Consider the following 22,048-nt stretch of genomic DNA (forward strand, 5'->3'; position numbering starts at 1 on the left):
ATGTGGATTGTAGTCTATAATCGACATAAGATTGAAAAATATAGACAAGTCTCATAATATGTTATTAAGAAAAGATTTCTTGTTATATAAGTATCGAATTTCATCTTGTAACCAGATTTTATTAGCTCTGGTTTGAGTTTTCTTAGTATGAAAAGAGGATCTGTGGTTCTTAGTATTAACTTTGATAAAATTAAGTGTCAAATCATAGTGAACCATTGTTTTGGAAATCAATATCTTTGCTTAATTTGGCTATTTCTACTTTTAAGCCTAAAAATGAAAAGGCTTTCTTCTTTGCCTGGTTGGCAGCATAATTATAAGCTATAAATTTCAGTTTTGTTCCATATTGTAGTGGAATTATAAGAAATAAATTCAATACAATATGTCACATAAATAATATTACATCAGTCTTGGGACTAAAACAATGTAAAACATACTATTTGACACCTGATTTTCTGAAAGTTAATACTAAGAAAAATACTTCCTCTTTTCAAACTATGAAAACTCAAACCAGAACTAATAAAATCTGGTTACAAGATGAAATTAGATTCTTATATAAGAAGAAGTCCTTTCTCAACAACAGATTATATGAGACATGAGATAATTAACCTCCTTTTTTAGGCTCATTAGAATATTTTTCAACCTTATGTCGATTATAGACTACAATCCACGTTATCAAAAAATTTCAGATTCTAGAGAAAAAGTTACAATTCTTAAAGGAATTTAAATCCACTACCATTCCAACCAAGAGAACACACACTCCCTTTGAGAGACTTATTTAGTTTCACATACCAAGTGACATTAGACGATATCGAGACATCTATATTGTACCAGGAATGCCTATGGCCTGGAACATAGTTTTTAATTAGAGGAATATTTGCAACGGGACGGTCCAAACACATGAATAGAACACGTGAGGTAATGGGACGGCATGGAGCCGCCGGCAAGAAGGGAGCGAGCGAGCTACGTCATCGGCTGCAAGCATGCAGGATGATGCAATCATCACGTGAACTTCGCCTAATCATCTACAATGTACCAAAAGGTTTTTAATATCTCCTAAAACCTTTGAGGTATTACGAAATGAAGTACATCATCGTGTAGCACGTTATTTAAATGTCAACATGCTAAAAGTTCACATAAATCGGTTCATGGATTGTCGAGATATTGAGCTACAAAGAAATTGCATTTTTCCACGAGGACAAGCAGCTGACCTTGACATTCTGCATAATCACAAATGGCAGATCGTCATGCTGTCTCCGCGTACGGGTCTCGAACCTAGTAACTTCATCGCGAGTTATCTTTGACATAATCGTCGTAAAATTTATACAGTATTTCGGAACTTAGAAAAATTCCAGTGTGTGTGTCGAGATGAACTTTAACATTTCACAGTGTTAGCTCCGGACTTATAATGTTTTGAGATTCACGAACTTAGTAGTTTTCGTGACAGAAAGTTAACGACTTTACTTAGCTTTGTCTTGTATTGAAACTCAAACTTGACTTATTTTGAACTGTGGTAGTGGTTAACCAAGTGAATATTAAGGTCATTTTATGACGGTTTAGTGGAATACTAACTCTATTTAATGTAAATAATTCATATTATCTTCTTAATTCGTGTACAACGAATAGTTGGGGACGTTTAAACTACATCATACATGTGTCATGAGTGAACTAAATTTACACTTGGTAATACGATAATCATTAGCCTTCGTGTTCTATTAGAAATCAAATATGCGTCATACATTGAGCTTCCTCCTCTGCGAACCATGTGACCTTGCCGCGGTGGGGAGGCTTGCGTGTCACAATGATGCAGATAGCCGAGCCGCAGGTGCAACCATATCGGATGGTTATCTGTTGAGAGACCAGACTAACGAATGGTCCTTCGAAAGGGGGGTAGCAGCCTTTCGGTAGTTGCAAGGGCGGCAGTCTAGATGATTGACTGATACGGCCTTGTAATAATACTCAACATGGCTTAGCTGTGTTGATACTGCTACACGGCTGAAAGCAACGGGAAACTACAGCCTAAATCACCCCCGAGGACATGCAGCTCTCTCTGTATGAATGATGTACTGATGATGGCTTCCTCCCGGGTAAAATATTCCGGAGGTAAACTAGTCCCCCATTCGGATCTCCGGGTGGGGACTACACGAGAGGGGGCGATCATCAGGAAGATGGATACTGACATTATGCGGGTCGGAGCGTGGAATGTTAGAAGTTTGAATCGTTGTGGTAGGTTAGAGAATCTGAAAAGGGAGATGGATAGGCTAAAGTTAGATGTAGTTGGTATAAGTGAAGTACGTTGGCAGGAAGAACAGGATTTTTGGTCAGGCGACTACCGAATTATCAACACAAAATCAAACAGAGGAAATGCAGGAGTTGGTTTAATAATGAATAAGAAAATAGGGCAGCGGGTAAGCTACTACGACCAGCATAGTGAAAGAATTATTGTCCTCAAGATAGACACCAAACCAATGCCCACCACAATAGTGCAGGTCTATATGCCTACTAGTTCAGCGGATGATGAAGAAATTGAAAGAATATATGAGGAGATAGAAGATTTAATACAATATGTCAAAGGTGACGAGAATCTAATTGTGATGGGAGACTGGAACGCAGTGGTAGGCCAAGGAAGAGAAGGTAGCACAGTAGGAGAATTTGGATTGGGACAAAGGAACGAAAGAGAAAGTCGGCTGGTTGAATTCTGCACTGACCATAATTTAGTCCTTGCCAATACTTGGTTTAAACACCACAAACGACGGCTGTATACGTGGACGAGACCTGGAGACACTGGAAGGTATCAAATAGACTTCATTATGATTAGGCAGAGATTCAGAAACCAGGTGTTGGATTGCAAAACTTTCCCAGGAGCAGACGTGGACTCTGACCACAACTTGTTGGTCATGAAATGCCATCTGAAATTGAAGAAATTGAAGAAAGGAAAGAATGCAAAAAGATGGGATCTAGACAAGTTGAAAGAAAAGAGTGTGATGGATTGTTTCAAGGAACATGTTGCACAATGACTAAATGAAAAGGCCGAAGGAAACACAGTAGAGGAAGAGTGGAGAGTCATGAAAAATGAAGTCAGTAGGGCTGCTGAAGAAATGTTAGGAAGGAAGAAAAGATCAACTAAGAATCAGTGGATAACTCAGGAGATACTAGACCTGATTGATGAACGACGAAAATACAAGAATGCTAGAAATGAACAGGGCAGAAAAGAATACAAGCGATTAAAGAATGAAGTGGATAGAAAGTGCAAGGTAGCTAAGGAAGAATGGCTGAAGGAGAAGTGCAAGGATGTCGAAGGCTGTATGGTCCTGGGAAAGGTAGATGCTGCATACAGGAAAATCAAGGAAACCTTTGGAGAAAGGAAATCTAGGTGCATGAATATTAAGAGCTCAGATGGAAAGCCACTTCTAGGGAAAGAAGACAAAGCAGAAAGATGGCAGGAGCATATCCAACAGTTGTATCAAGGTAACGATGTAGATAATTTCGTTTTGGAACATGAAGAGGCTGTTGATGCTGATGAAATGGGAGACTCAATTTTGAGGTCAGAGTTTGACAGAGCTGTGAGTGACCTAAATAGGAACAAGGCACCTGGAATTGATGATATTCCCGCTGAATTACTGACTGCCTTAGGAGAAACCAGCATGGTAAGGTTATTTCATTTAGTGTGCAAGATGTATGAGACAGGAGAAGTCCCATCCGATTTTCAGCAGAATGTTGTTATACCTATTCCCAAGAAAGCCGGTGCTGACAGGTGTGAAAACTACCGCACTATTAGTTTAGTATCTCATGCCTGCAAAATTTTAACACGTATTATTTACAGAAGAATGGAAAAACAAGTTGAAGCTGAGTTGGGGGAAGATCAATTTGGCTTCAGAAGAAATGTAGGAACACGTGAAGCAATCCTGACTTTACGTCTGATCTTAGAGGATCGAATCAAGAAGGACAAGCCCACGTACATGGCATTCGTAGATCTAGAAAAGGCATTCGATAATGTTGATTGGACCAGGCTATTTATGATTCTGAAGATGATAGGGATCAGATACCGAGAACGAAGAATTATCTACAACCTGTATAAAAATCAGTCTGCAGTGATAAGAATCGAGGGCTTTGAAAAGGGAATCACAGTCCAAGGAGAGGAAATCAAAACCTTGAGATTTGCCGATGATATTGTTATTTTATCTGAGACTGCAGAAGATCTCGAGAAGTTGCTGAATGGTATGGATGAAGTCTTAGGTAAGGAGTACAAGATGAAAATAAATAAGTCCAAAACAAAAGTAATGGAGTGCAGTCGAAAGAAGGCAGGTGATGTAGGAAATATTAGATTAGGAAACGAAGTCTTAAAGGAAGTAGATGAATATTGTTACTTGGGTTAGTAAAATAACCGACGATGGCAGAAGTAAGGAGGACATAAAATGCAGACTAGCACAAGCAAGGAAGAGCTTTCTTAAGAAAAGAAATTTGCTCACTTCAAACATTGATATCGGAATTAGAAAGATGTTTTTGAAGACTTTTGTGTGGAGCGTGGCATTGTATGGAAGTGAAACATGGACGATAACTAGCTCAGAAAGAAAGAGAATAGAAGCTTTTGAAATGTGGTGTTACAGAAGAATGCTGAAGGTGAGATGGATAGATCGAATCACGAATGAAGAGATACTGAATCGAATTGGTGAGAGGAGATCGATTTGGCTAAATTTGACGAGAAGAAGAGATAGAATGATAGGACACATCTTAAGACACCCAGGACTTGTTCAGTTGGTTTTTGAAGGAAGTGTAGGTGGCAAGAACGGTAGGGGTAGACCAAGGTATGAATATGACAAACAGATTAGAGCAGATGTAGGATTCAATAGTTACGTAGAAATGAAAAGGTTAGCACAGGATAGGGTGGCATGGAGAGCTGCATCAAACCAGTCTATGGACTGATGACTCAAACAACAACAACACATTGAGCTTTGAAGACAGTGACGTGAATTACGTGTGTAAATAGGATAAACTATAAATATTTCGAACTGTGCTTCTAAGATATAATTATTTTGAACTGTGCTTATTTTGAACTGCGCTTCTAAGCCATAATTATTTTGAACTGTGCCTTTAATTAATCAGCCATAATTATTTTCGAACTGTGCTTCTCATTAATCAAGCTATGACTATTTGGAACTGTGTTTCCAATTTTGAACCATGCACGATAAACTGTGGTTCGTGATTCTAATTACTTTCTACTAGCGATTTAACATTTTCACTTAGTCAAACCGTGCTTATCTGACATTCGTAACTTATACAATCAGTTGAACCTTCTTGTGTTCACGAAACTCAATAGTGACACCAGAAACCCTGACCGAGTGTCTACCTCACCATATCAACCTGATATTCGAAACGACGTGGGAATTATCGTGGTACAGCGAGGGATTTAACATGGTACAGTGTGGGAATTAATGTGGTACATCGTGGGAGATGGTACGTGGTACTATGGTGGACATCACAACATCAGACGAATTCCAAATGCTGTTTGCTGAACCGCATTTTCCAGTTCCAGCATCAAGACTATTCAGGTGATACGAGTGCATTTACCAACAAACTTTTATCTCAAAGATTGAACTGAAACGGCAGTGATTACTTCATTTTCAACCAACTTTCATTACCAATTAGAAGTCATACTGTATAATTCACATAATTTTTCAAAATGTTAAACAGTACTCGTAAATTATAGAGTAATACTAGACTTTGCGAGAAGAGTAACTTTATGTTGTTTTTTCCCACTCAAGTGTCTACTTAGAAAGACTATAGGAGTTTCAGGTGTTAACCTTAGAAAGACTATACGAGTTTGAAGTTCTAACAATCTAGAAAGACTTTAGGAGTTTACAGTCTAGAAGGAATTTAGGAGAATTACTTTTCCAAGTAGAGTGATATTTATTTTGCGAACTCTATGAACTTAATGAAAAGAATTGATTAATTTTTGAATTTCACTTGTTGCAAACACTTACAAAAATTCATAATACTGCTGAAATCAGGCAACAGTAAATCCAACAGAAAAAAGATTAAATTTAATTTTATATTTTCAAATGCGAAATAATGACAGAGTTATTTATGCCACATTCAAGTTAAATAAACTTAACATTTAAAAAAAATCTATTATTTTGCACTGCGAACACCTTTCGCTGTACCAGCTCTTAAGAACTGAACACACACTTAGACCAGTCTCATGCCCCCCTTTTCCTATGACTTTTCCTGGTACAATATTGAGCAAGAGTCCGAAACAAAACTGGCCCTCCTCCAATCTTCTCGATGATGTAATCACCACTACGGTGAAAGCCGAGTTAGCCATTAGTAAAATGCTGGTAGATAAACAAGAAGAAATGAGATTTGAAGCTAAGGACCAACTGAATGACATCTTGAACTCTATATATAACAGAAACCCTTCCATCCCAATACAAAATGCCAATAGTAATAATATATGTCAAACTAAACTCCCAACACATAAACAAATATTAGATTTTAAGAAGAAAATCACTGACAATGATCTTATCATAACAAGCGCCGGTAAAGGCAACTGCACTGCTATTATGAATAAGACAGATTACATAGAAAAAACTAAATTCTTCACAGACAGCTTATTTTCTGTAATCAAGAGAGACCCTACACTAAAATTTCAGCATCAGCTTAAACAAACATCAAGTCTATTAACAGACAAAGAAAGAAATAAGTTAATTAATATGAATCCAGGCCTGCCAACTGTCAAAGCACTTCCCAAAATACATAAAACTGATGTTCCTATCCAACCACTCATTAATTATAGACCCCGTCCTTTACATAAAATTCCCATAGTTCATCCAACATTTCCTCAAGAGAAATTACCATTTTTTAAATCTGGTAATTCCATTAAAAACACAAATGAAATGGTTGAAAAACTAAATCATGTTACTATTCAACCCAACTATTCTCTCCATTCCTTCGATATTGTTAACACGTACCCAAGCACCCCGATTTCGAAAATTTGTCCCATTATTTACAACAATTTAAAGAAACACAGTGGCCTGAGCCCACTAGAAGTTCAAGATTTCATCTCTATTCTAAAAATGGTTTTGAATAACAATGATTTCACATTTGACAATACCATTTATTAGCAAAACGGGTTAGCTATGCACCTGCCGGCATCAGGCATCCCAGCTGAAAGCTATCTGGATCATTTAGAACAGACGTCGTCATGTAGTTGCTCTAGGGAGCAGGTGTTACTTGCTCCACTCTGGACGGCTGTCTGTCATGTGACAAGAGAGCAGCGGACAGGCGGGCTGCATACTGTGGCCAAAGTGTACTTGCTGTTCGGAAATGTTACCATATATACAACAGCTACTATAATAATAATAATAATAATATAATGCTATTTGCTTTACGTCCCACTAACTACATTTTCGGTCTTCGGAGATGCCGAGGTGCTGGAATTTAGTCCCGTAGGAGTTCTTTTACATGCCAGTAAATCTACCGACATGAGGCTGACGTATTTGAGCACCTTTAAATACCACCGGACGGAGCCAGGATCGAACCTGCCAAGTTGGGTCAGAAGGCCAGCGCCTCTACCGTCTGAGCCACTCAGCCTGGCAATAATAATAATAATAATAATGATAATAATAATAATAATAATAACAATAATAATTTGTAGCATGGATCTTGTGAGACGAACAGGACATAGATTATACAACAGTGTACAATATGTCCTGAATAAATACATTTTCACGATTAACTGAAGCTTTTGGGACACGTACATTCATCCAAAGAAAATACAATTTGTGTGATTTGTACATATTCTTTGCACTCTCATTAACATACATTTCAATATTTTTATGGCATTTATGACTATGTCAACAAATTTTATACAAGAATTGAAACATATCACTGGTGTACTGCTCCTTCACAGGACCTTTGGGCTCATTTAGATAGTATTTTATCAATGTTTGGTACTATTGTTTGCGTACTGGCAAGTCGGAAAGCACATTTCAAGTTTTCATCGGTGAAACCCCCCCCCCCTTTTTTTTTTTGCGTCTAGATTTACAAATCATTAACAAAAACATCTGTTCACATAAATAAGTTGATCCAAATATACTTAAAACATGTGCATGAATTTTGTGCAATCTAGGAAATCTCTCCCGTGGAAAACGAACATAAAATTCAGTCAAACTGCTTGTGTTTGCAAACTTATCTTTCATTTGAGTATCGCACTGTAAGTCAATCAGATCTAGCTGCAGTTCTGGTCTAACAGTTTGCATATCCACTCAGAAAGGCGTAGCAAACACCTGCAGATCCTTTTCTAATGTCTGAATATCGTGAAAACTTACTCTCAAATTCCTCATATGTGACAATAAAACCGAATAGGCTTGAACACCGTGTGATGCGAGGAAACGTATTACTAACACCTCACGAGTTCACACGTATGGTGTCGTAATCTAACCTGTCCAGAAAGATGTGCTATACCTTCGAGCCACTGCCCTTCAGTACGTATTACGTCATGTACTTCCCCTACTTGCTCGCTAAGCTGCTCTCTTACCTCGAAAGCGGGGAGCAAACTGGCTCCGACCGGGCAAGTTGGCCATGTGGTTAGGGGCACACGGCTGTAAGCTTGCATCCGGGAGATAGTGGGTTCGAATCCCACTGTCGGCAGCCCTGAAGATGGTTTTCCATGGTTTCCCATTTTCACACCAGGCAAACGCTGGGGCTGTACCTTAAGTAAGGACATGGCCGCTTCCTTCCAGCTTCTAGGCTTTTCCTATCCCACAGTCGCCATAAGACCTATCAGTGTTGGTGCGATGTAAAACCACTAGCTAAAAAACTGGCTCCGAAGGCATTTTGCTCTCGACTGACGATGCTTGATTTAGAACACACCAAAATTAATAATACCAACATCTTTTGTAATATTTTTTGGACAAGATATGTGAATGACACTCTTGTGATCATGAACGAAAATGAAACTGACACCATTACCACTCTATCCAATCTTAAGCACAATGAACCACATATCAATCAGAGAATGATAAAAAAAAAAAATTATTTAGAATAATTGGTTTAAAGAAGTCCAAGACGATTTAGATGAGTTAGGCTTGACAATGCAGCAAACTGAAGACAGAGAAGAGAAGAGAAGAGAAGAGAAGAGAAGAGAAGAGAAGAGAAGAGAAGAGAAGAGAAGAGAAGAGAAGAGAAGAGAAGAGAAGAGAATTCTGAGAAACAATGACTTGAGACTTAAACTAAAACTTTTACACGCAAACAGTACAACATAACCGACGAAGAAAGGGCAGCCAGGTCGGAAAGAATGAAGAAGTTCTGGGAGCAGAAGAAGAAACATAACCCAAATTTATAGCTAATACTCCTAAGACTTAAATTTATATGGATTGATTAAAGTGCTCCAATATGGGCGTAAATTTAAAAAATAATTGTAACGCATCTTATGTCGGTCAAACAGGTAGGAGCTTAAGATTCTTAGAGCATACCTACGCCCTAAAATATAACAGATTTTTGGCCATGGGACAGCACATGGGTGATACTAACCATAAGTTCACTAATATCAACCAAGACATGAGAATTCTCAAAGTTATACACAAAAGGCCCCCTGCTGAATATTACACAAAATTGTTTTATCCATATGGAACAGTTTATCAATCCTAACTTCAATCTAACTGAAATTTCAGAGAAATTAAGCATTTTATTTGACCTTTTAATTCCTATCATTAGCAATCATGTCTCAGATTTTAAAAATTCTCTCTTTTATAATCTCTTTAAATCCCTTCTCAGCAACAGTCTTTCTTTCCGCATCCTTCAGCCCTACCTTAGACACCCCTTCTCTCCTCCACTCCAACGCCTTTCCCTGCTTCTCCCTTCTCTCCTCGCCCTATCTACTCCTTTGTTAACATTGCCTGCTTCCTACAAGTCAGTGCTTGTTACCTATCCTCTCCTTTGTTTACATGGCCTGTCTGCTTCCTCCAGGAAGTCAGTACTTGTTCTACATCAGACATTAGAGGTGAGTCTTATAAATAATTTTTTCTCCTTTTTAATAGGGGCTGCCTGGCCGAGGCGGTAAAGGCGCGCTCGGTTCGCCCGGAAGGACGTGGGTTCGAATCCCCGTCAGGAAGTCGTAAAATTAAGAAACGAGATTTCCACTTCTGGACGTGCATATGGCCCTGAGGTTCACTCAGTCTACACAAAAAATGAGTACCAGGTTAAATCATGGGGGCCAAAGGCGGCCGGGCGTAGAGTTAACCACTCTACTCCATCACGTGCCGCGGTTAACGATGGTGGGAGCCTTTACCTTCTACTCCTCCAAAGGCCTCCATGGCTTGTACGGACGTGTCTTTGTCTCCTTTTTAATTTCTTCTCTGCATGTTTATTCATTCCTAATTATGGCTATCATTTCCAGATTTACTTCTTTGCCTGAGGTCCTAAGTCAACTTAAAGGCATATTATGACATCATAACCATATTTATTATTTTATGTATTTTAATCCAAGAATATGTGGAATCTACAAAATGCGTCAGCGATAGGATGATGGTTTGAAAATGGCATGAAAGATCTATTCCAGTTGTTGCCCCACAAACGGGTTGCATAGATGAACATCTAGAGGACTTTTTAGAGGAAGTGGAGAGACAAATAGAAGATAAGGAAGTGCTATTGGGAGATCTAAATGCACAAGTTGGAATGGAAAGACAAGGAAAGGAAGATAATGTAGGGCCCTTTGGATATGGAAATGTAAATCCAGAAGGCAAGTTGTTGGTGGATTTTTGCATGGGGAACCAAATGTTTGTTGGAAACACCTGGTTTAGGAAGAACAGTCAGAAGATTACAAGGTATGGTTAAGAAGACAGATGAACAAAGACCATGACTGATTATATAATCATCAAGAAAGAACACCAGAAGAACCTTTTAGATGTTACAGTCATACCTGAGGAAGCCTTCGGTGGAGATAATAGAGTTGTGATAGGAAAACTGAAAGTGGGAAAGATTGAAAAAACCCCATTAAGAAGAGAGAAAAGAATTAAAGTATGGAAGTTGAAGGAGAAAAGCATACAAGAACAATTTCAAAAGGAAATAATACCCTTGGTACCCAGGACGGAGATGGGGAATATTGAAGATGAATGGAAAAGATTAAGGAAGCACTGGTTGGATGTGCAGAAAAGGTATGTGGTAGAACATCAGGAAATGTGAAAGACAGAGATACACACTGGTGGAATGATAGGATACAGAGTAAAGTGAAGGAAAAGAAAATGGCATGAAAAGCATGGAAAACGTCTAAGAAAGTAGAAGAAAATAAGTGGAGGCAAAAAATTTTACCAAGAAAGTAGTGGAGGAAGAAAAGAGGAAAAGCTGGGCCTTATTCACACAGAAATTGAGAGATGATATGCAGGGCAGCAAGATATTGTATGGTATCTTAAGAAACAAAAATAGAGATCAAGTAAACACCAGATATGTGAAGGATGAAGGCGGCATAATATTAACAAAGCCAGAAGAAATAAGAAATAGATGGAGAGAGTATTTTCAGAAGTTGCTGAACATGAGAACTAATGACAGTCATTCAATGGACCACCAAGAAAGGCAATTAGTTGCTGAAGAAATGGATACAGAAATTACAATGAATGAAATTGAAATGGCAGTAATAAAGATGAAGAATGGAAAAACTGCTGCAATAGATGAAATTTCAGTGGAGATGATAAAGGCAGCTGGAGCTGTAGGCCTGCAGTGGACATATCGAGTTCTCAGGATCGTCTGGGAGAATCAGGAGGTCCCTGAGGATTGGCAAAAAGGAATAATCATCCCAGTTTTCAAGAAAGGCAATAAGAAAGTATTGAAGAACTACAGGGGAATTATTCTGATATCCCATTTTGCTAAGATAATGGAGAGATTAGACTGGAGAGTAGGATGTTGAGGGTTGAAAATCAGATACAGGAAAATCAGTTTGGTTTCAGAAGTGGAAGATCAACAATAGAGCCCATTTTCATTATGAGACAACTAATGGAAAATCAACAGGAGGATGGGAATGATATGGTGATGACATTCATTGACATTGAAAAGGCATATGACAGTGTCCCCAGGGCTAAAGTTTGGGACAGTCTGGTGCAAAAAGGAATTGGACTGGGAGCAATAAAAATGATCATGGCAAGGAATGTTGTAGTTGCATGCAAACACAATTTGGCAGGACAAGTTGGTTCAAAATCACTAGTGGGCTGAGGCAGGGAAGTGTTCCAGCACCAATCCTGTTAACAATAGTAATGGATGACATCAAGAAAACACAAAAGAAGAATATGGAGGAAGAGAAATGAACATGATGTTATTTGCAGATGATATTGTGATTTGGGGAGAAGACAACATTAATGTTCAAGAACACATGGATGTAGTGAATGGGCAGATTGAAGAATGTGGATTGAAAATAAGTGTAGAAAATTATACTCTCTTGTTATGATTAGAGGGGAAAAAGAAGGGAAAGGTCAGATCAGACCTGCAGGCAATGACCTGGAAGTAGTGGAGATGTTCAAATACCTGGGGAGTGAATTAATGGAGAATGCTCGACTGGATACTGAAATTAGTAAAAGGATTCAAGCTGGAAGCTGCTTCTATCATAGTGTAAGAAACATCTTAAGGGACAAAGATGTGCCAAAGGAAGGAAAGGAAACTATTTACAAGATGTATTACGTACCCATAACTTACAGAGCAGAAACTTGGACAATGACAAAGAAGGATGAGAGTCGAATACATGCAGCTGAAATGAAGTTCTTGAGGAGTATGATACAGAAGAGTAGAAGAGAAAAAATAAGGAATGAGGAAATCCAGGAAGAAATTGGAGTGGAAAAAGTGAATGATAGAATAGAGAAGAGCCAATTAAGATGGTTTAGGCACAAAGAGAATGAGTGATGGAAATGCAAATGCAAGGAAGGAGAGGCCGTGGACAACCATGATTGAGATGGAAGGACACAATCCAATTCAGTATTAGTACAGCTGGATAATGGGAAATGGTGGTGGTGATGAATTATTCCTGCAACATTGTCTTTTTCTGGTATACATATGTTTTAGTTATCACATAATCTGTTTAATTTTATTTGGTTGAAGATAGCCACTAAGTGGCTGAAACTAGTCCCACGACTGATGCAATATTATTTACTTGATATATTGTATTTAAAAGGCTCTCGTCAATTTATTTATCATAATTGAACTTCCATATGGAACAAAAATGAAATTTACAGCTCATATTAAATCTGGACTGTACGAAGGGTGTTCCAGAGGTGTCCAGTAAATTTCCCCCAGTTTTTCCTGCGTTAAAGCAGCAGTATGTGGCCTTACACTGTCATGGAGAAGAATGACCCTTCGGATGGGTTGCCAACATCTCTTGTTGCGATACGCAGCTTTTGCTTCATCCAAAAGGCGAGAGTAATAGGCTGCATGAAGAAAATCCACCAGCAAAACACCCACAGAGTCCCAGAAAACGGTTGCAAGCACCTTTCCAGCAGATGGGCGTGTTTTAGCCTTGACCGGACCTGCTTTGTCTCTTTGTCGCCATTCCACGCTTACTTGCTTTGACTCTGGGGTGTAATTATGCACCCGAGTTTCATCACAAATCACAATACGAGCAAGAAATCCTCTCCCTCCTCCTCAAAGCAAGGAAGGAATCTCCGACAAACTTTCTGGTGTAAAGATTTTTGTTCCTGGTTGAGGAGATGAGAAACCCACCTGGCAGATAATTTTCTGAAATGGAGTTCATCTCGGATGATGGTTTGAACACTTCCGCAACTTATTCCTATGGCTAAAACAATTTGAGAACATTTTATTCGCCGATCTTCACCAATAATATCATGAGTGGCAACAATGTTGTCTGCAGTGATGCTTGTCCGCGGTCTCCTTTCATGAGGTTCATTTTCCACAGCTTCTCTTCCTGCCACTAAATTTTTAGCCCACCCATACACTCAAGTCTGTGAAAGAGTTCCTTCCCCAAACTGTGCACGGAGCAGTCTCAAAATTTCGGAAGGTTTGGTGTCCTTTTTTGCAAGAAATTTGATAATGATGCACTGTGCAACAGATGTGTGCACCTCTTGCTCACTCATGGCATACTGAAGCAGTCCAGCTCTCCACCGTCGTTCACGCATGCAAACCCCTTCTCCAGACACCCCCACCAACATCATGGCAAAGCCCTGCCTCAGAATTATTACTAACAACAGAGGTACATTCAAATTCCCATTTATATTTGATCTGCCTCAATATTTCTTCATCAAAAGAGAAAAAGGGAGAAAAATGCTAGTTTTGGGTTACCCAACATGGCTAAGAATGGTAAATTGAAATTTGTGTTCTTGACAGATTTAAAGATATTCTACAAGCAAAAAAAAAACACACACACCCACTTTGAATCAGAGCTGTCAATACTAGAATTTAAAACATAGATCTCTAACCAGTATAGTTTTCTTCTGAAAAGTGTTGCAAGTGATAAGACAGTGACAAGTGATGGTATGACTGCTGTTTAAAATAAAAATTCCTCATGACACAGTAATAACATGATTTTATCATCACACATTTATCTTTATTAGTAGCCTTCAATTACAACATCAAAAGTATGGATGGTTTTAATTCCCAGTAAAATATCATGAGCTTCCTGTTTACCTGTTTCATACAAAATGTTTGGTCAACTTTCTTCTACTGCATAATTATATTTTAAGAATCTAGCTTATCTCTTCCAATATCTAATAAATGGATAAGTTTCCAATAATTTTACTAAGTCATTATGAATATTAGCCCTAAAAAGCAAGCAAGCAAACATGTAGTTTTATACGCTTATTGATATCGTGATCATAATTGTGGAATTTCCAATGTTAAGTCAAATAAGAACCACAATAAAGGGACTTGTGACTTAAAAAAAAAAATCCCATTTGCACTGGCTGGGATCTAAATCATGGCCACCTTAACAAGAAGTCGCTAGGCTAATTAGGCAAGTTAAAAGTTATCCTTACCCTGACTGGTGTGGTCTCAGGTGTAGCTTCAATGGCAGCTTCAGGAGGAGATGTACCTTCCTGATGTACTAACGAAGAGCCCACAATATAGTTCTGAGAAACAAAAATGAAGTTAATATTAATCTTAAACATGTTTTATACATCTTCTACGAACCTTATACAGATATATAAATTTCTATCTGTGACTGGCCAGTATTTTCTGTCTTCTATCATTTGTATAAATCTTTCTTTTTATTTCTCTCATGTAGATCTGGCTTTCTCCTTATCCCATACTTTCCACATTTAGACTGAAATTCCACATAATTATCATTTTTCTTTCACTCACTGTGTTTATTCCTTGAACATACACTTTTGCTAATAAATGTTGCATTACATCAAGTTTTTTTTATTTTATTTTATTTTACAACATGTTACCTTTCAAAGACAGTTTTCACAGATCAAGAATTGCAAATATTAGGTAAGGGCCCGAATTATAACTGGCACACACTAAATAAAAATAAGGAATCAACCCTCACCTTAGCCGAAACCGAAGCAGCAATACAAACCCTTCCAGTCGAGGTACAGAATGACATGAGATATGAAGCAAAGAAAAAATCCCTTCCCTTATAAACAGGTTAAAGAAAAACCAAGAAAATACCAGAATAAACAAGGAACTACAACGCAAAATCAAACAAAGCGATGTAGTCGTAACTAAAGCAGATAAAGGAGATACTATAGTTATTTTAAATAAAACTGATTATATAGGAAAAACAGAAACTTTCTTCAATAAGAATAAGTTTAAGGTCGTAAGTCAAGATCGCACCATGCGAATTCAAAGAAACTTGAAAGGAATTCTTAAACAAAGTACCTTCCTCCTAAATGAGCAAGAAGTACAAAGGATGATAAATATAAACCCAGGACTGCCTACAGCGAGAGCTTGGCCTAAGTTGCATAAAAAAGATATACCCATTAGGCCAGTAATAAATTTCCGTAAGAGTCCCTCATATAGAACTTCTCAATATATTCACAAATTTTTAACACAAAATTATGTTTTCTATTCTAATACAACCGTAAGAAATTCTAGTGACTTTAACAAAATCATTAAGGAATTTAAACTTAAACCGTCTCATATTACATGTTCATTTGATATAAAGGACATGTATACTAATATCCCTATAGAGAAAACTATTAAAATCATAAAAACTAATTTATTAGAAAACAAACGTATAAGTATACCCAAAATAGAAATGACAATACTGAAATTTGTACTCAACCAGAACTATTTTTTATTCAATAACAAAATATATCAACAAGAAGGCCTCCGAATGGGGGCTCCAGCCTCGGGCATATTAGCTAATATATATTTGGACCACCTGGAACATGCTCGCATTATAAACCACGTTAAAGGGCTAGACTTGTGGGTATGCTATGTAGATGATACATACGCTATAATAAACAAGGACCTTAACGATAGTCTCGGTATTTTGAACACCCTGAACACTCTAGACTCCAAAATACAGTTCACTATTGAAGAGAAAAATAACTCAATTTTTTAGATGTCACTACAACTAGAAAAGGGAACTAATTTTACTTCGGGATACACAGAAAACCAACATTCACTCCAACCACAATCCATAATAATTCTTTGCATCCTGATTCACAGAAAAAATCCGCATATTACAGCTTTGTTAACAGAGCCTTCGAAATTCCGTTAACCAATAAAGAGAGGAATAAAGAACTAACTTCCATTCGACAACAAGCCCTCCTTAACGGCTTTAGTTTTAAAATGATTAACGGGCTAATCACCAAACGCAAATACAAACAGCAAATAAGTTTAATTAAACAAACAGAATGAACCGTGAGGTTCACTTTTAATAATCCAAAGATTTACGCAATCACTAATTTATTTAGGAAGCACGACATTAATATAGCGTTTTCAACAAACAATAACACTAGACACAGGTTTTTCAATCATAGCAGGGTCAATGAGAATAATGAAGGAAAGTTTCAAAATTCAGGAATTTACAAGTTAATATATAATCAGTGCCAGGCCACATATTTTTCGGGCAATCCGGACGCAACTTCGCGATAAGATACCAAGAACACGTTAATGCAGAAAAACACAGAAGGTTTTCCGCAATGGGAGAACATATGAAAGAGACAGGCCACAGTTTTACAAATATCAATCAGGACCTTGCAATCATCAATAGACTAAATAAAGGAAGACTAATGAATAGTTTGGAAAGTATACATATATTTCTGGATAAGTTGCTTAATAAGGATAAAAATTTAAATGAAACGAACAAACAAAGAAATCCCTTGTTTGAACATGTATTGAGATACATGGAATTATTAGGAGACAATCAAATACGCCCAATAAAGGTAGGAAGCAATCACAAAGCAGCTACGTCACAAATAGAAGCCACCCCCCTGCACATAACAAATGACGACACGCCTTCACTTCCCCTTCTCCCTCCAAACCAAGCTAGCATAATGTCCTCGTCGAGGTCGAGGACGGCAGAGATAGATACAAACCCGTAAACATCGGAACAAGAACAAATTGGACAGGGGTAAGTTTAAAAGTTTTTGCAGTATAAACAATTCCCTTTAGACAACACATCCCCAGGTTTTCTCAATTAACAAATGCATATTTTCTGCCAGTTACAGGTCGTGCACCAAACATCCCAACTTAACGATTTCCAAATAGAATTGGTATTACCGAACAATTGGATAGGGGTAAGTTTACAAATTTTTTACAGTTTTAATTTATTTAAAATGCAAACAATTTCTTTAGGCAACACACCCCCAGGTAATTTTAATTAACAGACACATTTTTTCTGCCAGTTACAGGTCGTACTCCAAACTATCCAACTTAACGAAACCTGAATAATTCGACCAAAAATAAATATAATCTTCTCCACCGGACAGTAACGAGATACCAACAAGAAAGGTCTAGCAAAAGAAGGAACATTATACAACGAAGACAAGTTTGCAAGAGCATCATGCTAAAAACCGTCGAATTTAATAAATAACCAGTGCAAGTAACATAGAATGAAACCAAAGACTTTTTAATTTAAAAAAATAGTTTTTAATTTGTATAAGTTTTTAATCTTAAACTAACAACTGCCCTCCCCCCCACCCTTCACGTATTTCCCCCCCTCCCCCACCGCCTAATTGTTCCTTACTAACATAATTTTTAAATCTTAACTATGGAATTGTTTTATGTTATTTTTCACCTAAGCATTATGTAAAACAGCTGATGATGATTGCTAAGCAATCGAAACATGTACTGTAAGTTTTAATGACAAAAAATTTAGCCGAAGGCTAAATAATAAAGGAAAGTATCGATCAGGAGGAATTTTTTTTTCATTTGTTAACTTGAAGAGGAAGGGGCCGTGCACTTTAAACTGCGAGACTGCACAAAACATATTAATTTTCGGTGAATTTCAAATGTGCTGCACGATAGCGTGAGGATTCTCTACCCCCCAGATTCGCACATTGTGTCTATTCACTGCACCATTAACAAAAAATGTTGCTTCATCACTGAAGACAAGTTTCGTACTAAACTCATCCTCTTCCATACACTGTTGCAACTCTGCCGAAAATTCAAGGCATTTGACTTTGCCATTGGGAGTCAGGGCTTGTAGCAATTGTAAACGGTAAGGCTTCTGCTTTAGTCGTTTCCGTAAGATTTTCCAAACGGTCGGCTGTGGTATGTTCAGCTCTCTGTTTGCTCTCTCCATTGACTTCTGTGGGCTACGCATGAAACGTGCCTGCACGCGATGAACTGCATCCTCAGTCACTGCAGGCCAAACTGTAGATTTCCACTTACAGGGACATCCTGAAGCTTTAAACGGCACATACCATCGCTGAATGGAGTTATCAGTTGGTGGATCTTTGTGGTACTTCGTCCTGAAGTGTCACTGCACTGTTATGATAGACTGATGTGAGTGCATTTCAAGCACAACGAACGCCTTCTCGGCTCCTGTCGCCATCTTGTCTCACTGTGCACTGCTGCTGCGCTCTCGTGGCAGAAATCTGAAGTGTGACTTCAGCAGACCAAAACTTTTCGAGTTTTTCTACACGACTGTTGAGTTTCGTGACCATATGTCATTTCATGGAGCTACAGTGAATTCAAAAAATTGCCTCAATCATTTGTAAATAACCCTGTATAAGGTTTTATTTTTATTTTTTTTATTTGCAAGTTGTTTTACGTCGCACCAACACAGATAGGTCTTGTGGCGTTGATGGGGTAGGAAAGGCTTAGGAGCGACAAGGAAGCGGCCGTAGCCTTAATTAAGGTACAGCCCCAGCATTTGCCTGATGTGAAAATGGGAAACCATGGAAAACCATCTTCAGGGCTGCTGACTAGGGTTCGAACCTGTATAAGTCTGTTATGGATAAAGGCACAATGACAGCCCTATACACCATACTGTAAAAGACTGATTTTTTTTTGCGAATAAGAGTTTAATGGAAACGAGAGAGGTCCACCTATTCAATACCATACAATGTTATAAGAAAAATTATAACATTTTATTATACTCGGTACCGGTTTCGATGCTGGTGTGCATCATCATCAGCCAAAAATAAGAAAAATATACATAAACAAAGTTACAATAAACAATGCATAAAGTACATACAAATTTTACAGAACTGGCAAGACCTAATTAAAAACGGGATCCATAAACATTAACCTATGACTTAAACTTAAAAAACAGCACCAACTGTCTTAAAATTATGAATATACATCCTCTTGATAAAAGTCCTCTGAATCTAAAAACACTGAACCATATGCGAACAAAAACCAATGTTTCACTATCATAAAAGTCCAAGAGCATAATTTTTAATTTTGTAAGAACATGTGTGACTTGCTAAACATTCACTGAGTATTAGAGTAACCAGTGCAAGAATTAAGAGACAATTTTTCTGTTGGTTAAAAATGGCTGTTATTAAAATAACACAACCAGTCAAAAGACGTAAATTCCTATTTTACGTGATAAAACATATGTCTTCTCTAACATAGCTGCTTTCTTTAAGTATTAGATAACAAGATCATTTTGATGAAAAATATTGGCGGACGCCGTGTTTCCAGGGTACTGTTCTCGGTTCAAACTAGGACCTGAAGCAAGTAAAAAAGAAAATAATATCAAGAAAGGCTTTTTTAAAAAATCTTGTCGTAAAAATTTACGTGAATAAGAGACTCGCCTCTGGAGCGTAATTATTATGTGTTATTAGACGTTAGGGAAGACACTGAGAGCCGCAAGACACCGTGACCAATGCACCCGCGTTGGAGGGGAAAGGAGGGGGAAGCAAAACAGGGGAGGCACTGAGAAGGAGTAGGAGGGGCCCGGAGCCAATGGCAATGAAGGAAGGAGGGAAGAGGGAGGGGAATTATGCAGGGCAATGCGGCGAGAGGGCGTGGCGTGATGTATGTTATGAAAAACTAATTTGCTATTGGACGCTTTTCTAAGTCTGAAAAAAGCTATCAAAAAATCAAACAATACTCTTGGTTTCTCAGAAATGTCATTAAGATTCAAACCTGCATTAAAGTATTGGTCTAGGTGAATAAAACAGCTCTCAGTGATGTCAAGTAAAGTACTTTTATTAATAACCTGTAAAACTGTAAGATCCTGATCAATGCTAGTAAAATTATGTTGAAAATCTTTCATATGCTGCCCCATTGCTGAAAACTTATTGTACCTAACGGCATTAACGTGTTCCGCAAATCTAATTTTAAAGTTACGCCCTGTTTGTCCAAGACAAGAACTTCTGCAGTCATGGCAGCATAATCTGTATACTCCAGAACTATGAAAAACATTATTTCTATTTAATGAAGTGGAGTTATGCAGGATGTCAATACTTCTATTATTAGTTCTGTAAGAAATCTTAGTGTTATGTTTTTTGAAGACGTTGGTGATGCTGTGTATTTTATTTGTAAAGGTAAAAGTCGAAAAATTATTAACTTTGGGTTTTTCCTCTCGAAAGGGTGGTATTAGGACGGTACTTAAACTTGTTAACAATTCTATCAATGAAAGCATTCTTAAAACCATTGTTTCTAGCTATCGCCCGGATTAAATTTAATTCTTTATTCAGATTCTTTTTCGACATAGGAACTCTAAAGGCTCTGTCAACCAGACTATTATATGTGGCATTTTTATGGGCCTGAGGATGGGAAGAATCGTTCCTGATGGTGACAGCAGTCTGAGTAGGCTTTCTATAGATATTATATGAAAAGAAAGAAGGTGAACGAGTAACCGTTAGGTCCAAAAAGTTTAAACGATTATTATTCTCGGATTCTAAGATAAACTTCATATTCTGATCTAAACTGTTAAGATTGTCAAGAGTAGCTTTTGCATCTATGGACCGTTCATCTAGAATTACGAAGGTATCGTTGACAAATCTGGCCCAGAAATAAATATTACTGAAGGTTAAATTTTTGCTTATAGCATTATTTTCTAAGGGGTCTAAGTAAATCTCTGCCAAAATCCCGGAGGCCAGTGACCCCATTGCCAGACCATTCTGCTTATAAATAGTATTATCAAAAGTAAAGTAATTATTATTAATTAGCAAGTTAAGAAGACTCATAAAATTTAAAACTTCCAGTTTACTTAGTTGACTATTGGCAAGAAGATTCTTCTTGATGATAGGAAGAAGCTCCTTGGTACTTATACTGGGAAACATGTTAACTATATCGAAAGAATGCATAGTGTGATAAGGACGAAGAACAAAACTATCCAATTTATTAATTAATTCCGTGGTGTTCTTAATAGAGTTGTTCGAAGAAAACTTATAATTTTTAGCAAGAAACGTTTGAATAAACTGCACTAGCTTGTAAAGAGGACTGGGCCTGTAATTTATAATAGGTCGAATGGGGACACCGGCCTTGTGAATCTTGGGAAGTGATCTCTCTGTCGGCAAACTCAGGTTCATGGTTATTAACTTTTGTTTTTCTTGTTCCGTAAAAAGGAAGGAGGAATCCTTCAGGATTTGTTTTAGCTGTCTTTGAATGATTTGTGTAGGGTCCTTCTTTATAATTGAAAAAGAATTATTATTAAAAAAGGCTTTGGTTTTCTGTGTATACTCCGTTTTATCCATAACTACGGTAGTAT

At 37.7% G+C, this 22,048-nt stretch overlaps 1 protein-coding gene across 3 annotated transcripts in view; it reads right to left on the reverse strand.

The window, feature by feature from the left end:
* Nucleotides 1-22,048, reverse strand: part of Tsc1 (tuberous sclerosis 1 protein hamartin) — a 442,531-nt gene that overhangs the window by 133,585 nt on the left and 286,898 nt on the right. For all 3 annotated transcript variants that reach the window (XM_067135484.2, XM_067135485.2, XM_067135482.2), the window contains one exon: nucleotides 14,961-15,053. In XM_067135484.2, coding sequence (XP_066991585.2) covers nucleotides 14,961-15,053 — 93 coding nt within the window. The remainder of the gene's footprint in view (nucleotides 1-14,960; nucleotides 15,054-22,048) is intronic.

The sequence above is a fragment of the Anabrus simplex genome, chromosome 1, assembly GCF_040414725.1.
Source record: "Anabrus simplex isolate iqAnaSimp1 chromosome 1, ASM4041472v1, whole genome shotgun sequence".
Taxonomy (NCBI): Eukaryota; Metazoa; Arthropoda; class Insecta; order Orthoptera; family Tettigoniidae; genus Anabrus; species Anabrus simplex.